The following is a 6,171-nucleotide window of genomic DNA, read 5'->3' as shown; positions in this document are numbered from 1 at the left end:
AAGAGAAGAGAAGAGAAGAGAAGAGAAGAGAAGAGAAGAGAAGAGAAAATGGTAGGTCATGAAAACAAGATGAAGGCCAAAGGCTCTTTCACTATTCTAGAATAAAAATAGAGAAAGTTATTCCAAGAAGGATGCAGTGATATGAAGGTAAGGGACATTCCGTTGAGCAGAAGCTGAAAACTCACTACTGGGTTTGACAAGGTGGAAGTCATTACCAAACTCCAGTAAGCCTTGTTTCTTTGCTGGCCTTGAGGACAGCCCAGCTACCACAGGCTAAGGAGATACTGAGATAGGCATGGAGAGGGTAACTATTGTAGACGTTTTAAGTATCTCCCAGTGAACAGCAATCAACATGGAGCAGAAGTCGAAGACGGAAGTAAAGCAAAGAGAGGGCGTTTTACATCAGTGATATTAAGGCACCAATGGGAGAGGATCCATTCAGCTCCCAGGGACCAACTGATGCAGAGAAGAAATGAGGTTGTGAGGGGTAAAGTCTATGAAGGGACGTGATTGTTCTTAATGGAGGGGAATATCTTCCACCACAGTGAAAGACAAAATAAGAAATGTGACCAAAGATACAAAGAAAGTTTAGGAACAAGGGGTTAAGATGTGATGAATGATAGGACAGCATCTATATCATGATGCGTGAAATGAGATCAGTAGAGGGCGATGATTTGTTGAGACAAAAGCTGGAAAATAATTAACTGTCTCTTAGGGTGAAAACTGTCTTCACTGTGAAAGTGTCCATCGCGTTGGTTAGATGCTCATTTGAGGTTCCTAATCATACATTTGACATGAACTTGGTTAGGAACTGGGTGCATGATATCCTCTAACAATGGCTAACCTTTCTGTCCCAGGTTTACTGTACTGGAACAGGAAATGACAACACCGGAAGTGGTAAGCCTGTCAATTCTGTTCTGAAGGCTTCCTACTGCACAGTCATTCTTTTCCTAATTCAACTTTGACAAATTTAATTTGCCTAGAGTTTTCTTTTCATCGAAAATTAAAAGCAGAAGGGGAGCATTTTAGTGTTAGAAGTTCCAGAAACTGTGGAGATTGATAATTCAGGCCAACTATTATATATATATATATATATATTAATGGAAAGGAGTGTCTCTAGAGGTCACAGAGCAGAGGGGAGCATGGAGCCAGGTTCCAGGCACCAGGGGTTTTTTAAAGCCACATTAGCTTACACTTAAGTAACACTAAGAATAGTACCACAAAGGAAGTGTGGTTCCAAACATGAGAAGTGGTGTGTTCATGAACATTTTTACTCATGGGAATGTATCAAATCATGCCAGAAGATGAGACGGAAAAATAAACTATGAATGGTTGACCTTGTTCATAAGCACCAAGATGAAGGAGTAACCCTAAGGACACAGCTCAGCCCTCAGTAATTCCCTTTCTGAGTGAATTATGAAACTGTCAGATCAGCAGAGTTGAGACACTAAGGGCATGCTTTGTTCTGTGACAAATAAGAGAACTTTCCCAACTTAGATGGAAAGATACTCAGGGATTATTAAAGACCCAGTTGATGTTGAAAGTCAGACATAACACAAATATTTATTTATTCATTTATGTAGTTATTTGTGAGTGTCTGTTCTCTGTTCTTAAGTACACGAAGGCAAACATTAAAAAAAAAAATGTGTTCGTCACCTTGGAGTTCTTCCTGATCTGACTGGAAGATTCAGGGATGAGAATGCTGAAGGTCTTGTCAAAGAACAGATGTGATGTACCTATGGGACTATAAGAGTTGTAAGGAGAGAAAGGAAGCTAGGTAAAATGGGCAGAAATGCAAACACACAGCCAAAATTTGGGACTGAATGGTGTGGTAGAAATCAAGACACGTGTGAAATAACAGGATTAAAGATATGGGCAGGATGGCAGCTTTCCATACAAGCTTCCAGGAAAGGAATTAGATGCTTTGATAGTTACTCACTATGGCCTGGCCCAGGAAGTTCATCCTTCAGTCCTTCAAGGGTGAAGGAAGGGAGGACATTGCTTGTTAAATTATCTCTGAATGTCAAAGTCTTTTCCTCCTTAGAACCTTTGAAGTTGAATCGGTATTGAGGAATATGGAGCTCTAGCTGGTCAACTTAGTATCTCATGGTTTTAATTTTTGTTTGGTATCTTTAAATACCTCTCCATGGAAATGCAAAGCAAATTGTCTCTCCTTTCCCACCAATATAATTAAAAGAGACAGGAGGAAAAGGCTCACAGATGGATCGTATTATGCCTTGCCAAAATACGGATCAGGATATGAAGTAAATCCCAATAATTGCAGCAATTGATGGCCCCGGCAGAGAATAGGCCTTAAAATTAAAAGTTCTGAAAAGCCAGCAGTGCCACTTGTGAGACCATAAAACAGAATTAGGTTATGACTTCGCAATCAAAATGGACTTAATTGAAGTTGGGCAATTTCTAACCTCATTTGGAGGAGCAGGCCCTTCTTGACAGCACCGTTAAATTTGGGATTCTACAAAATTTCTTGAAGATCTTTGGTATCTTTTCTATGTCATGGACTATAAACACACACTTATTCCTTCTTAAAAGTTTCCTTCCTCATTGTATAGGTCCTCCAGTGCGAGAGGAAACTTTGATACCACATGTGGGAATAGCAAAAGCAGCCCATAAACTTTAATTAATAAGCACATTAAACACTGTTGCTCCTTTGAAAAGCCATGGATTCATTTAGGTAATCACCTTTGATGAATGCACTTTGCTAGAATAATCTCCTGCTTTTTGTGGGCTACAAGTCAGAACTGTAAAAGATATCTGAGAACATTTGGTAAGAACAAGAACATCACAGTGTGTTTCTCCACATACTCTGGATCATTCTGGGTCTCACATATGAAACTTCTCAAGAAAAGGTACTGATTTGATACATATTATTTTTTCCCACTAGAGAGATCAAAAGTTATCACATTTTTTTCATTTGTCACCATTTGTCACATATTCAGAATATATATTTAAATGTCTGTGTCCTTTGTTGATTGGAATTATCCAAGAGACTCCCCAAACATCAGAGGCTCTGGCTATTGCCCTTGGTTAACTCCCAGAGGTGGAGGATCATACACTTCAGATATACTTACAGGCCTCTGTATTGGATCTGACTTGAACTATTAGCTTTTATAATATCAGATATAATATATAATGTCACGCAGATATAATATAATGTCAAGCGAGCTTCTAAAGGTGGAATGAAATCAAAGGCACTTCATTCCTGTGAACCACAGTGATAATCAGTATGGGACTATAGCCTTCAGGGCATAGTAGTAGTACACATACAATAGCAGTACCCAACAGCTCTCTAATTGATCTTAAGATCCATTCAACAAAAAAAGAAATTATGTCTGGAGCTAGAACTCTAGCCAGGACCTATCTAGGACTGGTGAAGCCATAGATCTCGGAGGAGAACTTACAGTCACCACTTTTCTAAACCAGTACAATCCCTAACTACATTCTAAGTATTTGTTCTTGTGCCCACAATTGAGTTTATTCCTCACATCTCATTAAGGAAACTTCTCTTTGCAACTGACAGGGACCATTACAGAAAACTGTAACCAATCAAACACAGAGTTGTGGAGCCCAGTCTCAACTGATACATCTGTGACAAATCACATTCTCCTAAGGGTCAGGGATCACTGCAGAAACGGCAGTAGACAGATTGTAAGAGCCAGAGAATCAAGGAGTTTTCTATGAAATTGCATCTCCTAGAAATGTCATGGAAGTCACACCCATGAAGACTCACACCGAAATAACAGGTAACATAGTAGAATAAACAAATTGTATTTATATATTTAAGGATATACACATATATGTGTAATAACATCAAAAGGAAAAGAAGCCATGAATTTGAAAGAGAACAAGATTGGTACATGAGTGACTCTAGCGACATAGAAAAGGGAGGGAGGAAATTATGTGACTATGGTATAATCCCAAATAAAATTACTAAAATAAAAAAAAAATCTGTCTTCCTACCTAGCTCCTCAAGGGCCAAAGCAAGTATCCATGTCTGTAATCCCTATATAGAGCTGAGCCTTTTCTCAGCCTTCCCTAGAAGCAATAGCACCTATAGGATGCTAGAATTACACAAGAAGAGTTTTACCTCAGCAGTGTTATAATAACAGCAAGTTGAAACTATCTCAAATGGTCATCAACTGATGACTTATAGAAAAATTCATGGCAAGTCTATACAGAATAGTACTTAGCTTTCAAAGCATATGTTAGCACTATCAGAACTGACCTAGAGGGATGACCATGGTATATTACCAAAAGGGAAAAGCATTGATGATGGACAAAGTGTGATTTCCAGTTGTAGAAATCAACAGCAACACTATGTGAACAGCTGGATGTATTTGGAGCCATGGAGAGATCTTCATCAGGCTGGAACAAGAGTTACCTTCAGAATGATGGGGAAGTGAGAGAAAGGAAGCATGGGAGAGGCTGAATAAAGCTAGCAAACCACACGTCTGCACAGACCATAATGCCAATCATAGTGCATGATTCATTTCCAAATCCAAGTAAATGGAGAGCTCTCGCAATGTGCAGCAGTGTTTTTTTTTTCTAAAGATATATACACTTTTTTTCAGTCTTACTAGCTGTTGCCAAGCATGGTTCCTAAGGCTTTAAATAGACTCACTTTCTGCACACACAAATCCACGGGGAAGATACTGTTCCGACAGAGATTTGGTTCTGCATCTTTGAGAAACCTAACACAAATACTGTACCTTTAGTCCTGCTTCCCAACTGCCTATACGTTGTCCATCCAAACCTCAGGTAGCTTCCAAACAAACCATTTCCACGTGTATGCGCATGCGTATAATACACTTAAGATGTGCAGAACGGAAGCCGAGCAGCAATGGCTGAGAAATAAGTCTTCTGAACCTCTTGGTTTTCCTCCCTCCTCAGCATATACATTTCAAGCACCATATAGCTTTTGGACATAAGTGAGTGGAAGCCCAGCAGGGCACAAAGAGCTCTACAAATAAAGATTCCTCCCATTCTCCTGGGAGGAAGAATGGCTTTATTTGAGTTGAAACTACTTCAAGGAGTTACTACATACATAGTGGAGTTAGGAAGTCCACTGGGACTTCCTAAGTGACAAATGGTAAGATCCAGGGAAATGTAAAATGAAACATTGCAACCTACCCTTCAAAGCAATGGGCAACTGTCAGAACCCACTTCCTGGCAATGAGGACACAGCCACAGATATGTCCACTGGGTTCACTCTGCAGAGAGCACTGCCACGGCCACCTTCCGGGACGACTAGTCCGACCCCCAAGGATCCTCTTGTTCATTCGGGCAGCAGGGCGGCGACCACAGTCTAGCAAGGATCAGAAATCATAGTCCATGATTCATTTCCAAATCCAAGAAGATGCTGAGCTCTGGCTGTGATCCGTAAATGATCCTGTTTCCCAGGAGCTAGCACAATTAATGTCACATCCCATGATACCCCACCAATCTCACCTTGCTTGTCACACAGAAGGGAAATCTTACTTCTGCTAGGGCAGGACTGCCTAGGTTTGGAAACATAAAATGTTATAATGTTAAGTTACATGTTTACTGTTTACCTGAAGCATGTTATCAATGTCAGGCAACACAGGGTCCACCATCAGAGGAGGACACACTCTCCCAAGACAGTTACCTTATGGTAATATTTCTTGGGGCACAGGTGTGGTCAGAGACCACATCAGAAGCATGGACACTACTTGTTTTAGTTTATTTGATATCATAATGAGATGTCACCTTTGTGGAAAGAGAAATTCTTATCATGAAGCTTCTTACATCATATTAGTTGACAGTTAGAATCTATGGCGAAGGATGAGAAGGTCAGATCCATCCCCGCCCCCATTCTCCAAAAAAACCTTGAGATACAGACTGAGAGGAATAAAATATTACTTTGCATTTTTGAATGGAAGATCAATGAACAAGGAAATTTAGACTAAAAAAAACAATCTTGCCCAGACTGTCAAAGTTAAACTGTGGATATAGAATGACAGGACAAAGGGAGCTTGAATTCCTTTTCTATAATCCCACGTGCCATGGTCAGAACGAGTAGGCACTCATTATTGGAAGCGTGGATCCTTACTGGGCTTCCGAAAAATCTCAGGTATGAAGCCATAGAGCTAACTCTCTCTCTCTCTCTCTCTCTCTCTCTCTCTCTCTCTC

General features: G+C 40.2%; 1 protein-coding gene across 2 annotated transcripts in view; it reads right to left on the bottom strand.

Moving 5' to 3' along the window:
* Window positions 1–6,171, bottom strand: part of Corin (corin, serine peptidase) — a 200,043-nt gene that overhangs the window by 11,632 nt on the left and 182,240 nt on the right. For both annotated transcript variants that reach the window (XM_028780786.1, XM_028780785.1), the window contains exons 18-19: window positions 5,470–5,519; window positions 5,152–5,326 (exon numbers count right to left, since the gene is read on the bottom strand). In XM_028780786.1, the coding sequence (XP_028636619.1) occupies window positions 5,152–5,326; window positions 5,470–5,519 (225 nt within the window). The remainder of the gene's footprint in view (window positions 1–5,151; window positions 5,327–5,469; window positions 5,520–6,171) is intronic.

This window comes from Grammomys surdaster, unplaced genomic scaffold (assembly GCF_004785775.1).
Source record: "Grammomys surdaster isolate TR1022 unplaced genomic scaffold, NIH_TR_1.0 372, whole genome shotgun sequence".
NCBI classification, from domain to species: domain Eukaryota; kingdom Metazoa; phylum Chordata; class Mammalia; order Rodentia; family Muridae; genus Grammomys; species Grammomys surdaster.
The sequence above is the reverse complement of the archived record's forward strand: the minus strand, read 5'-3'. Positions and strand labels throughout refer to the sequence as shown.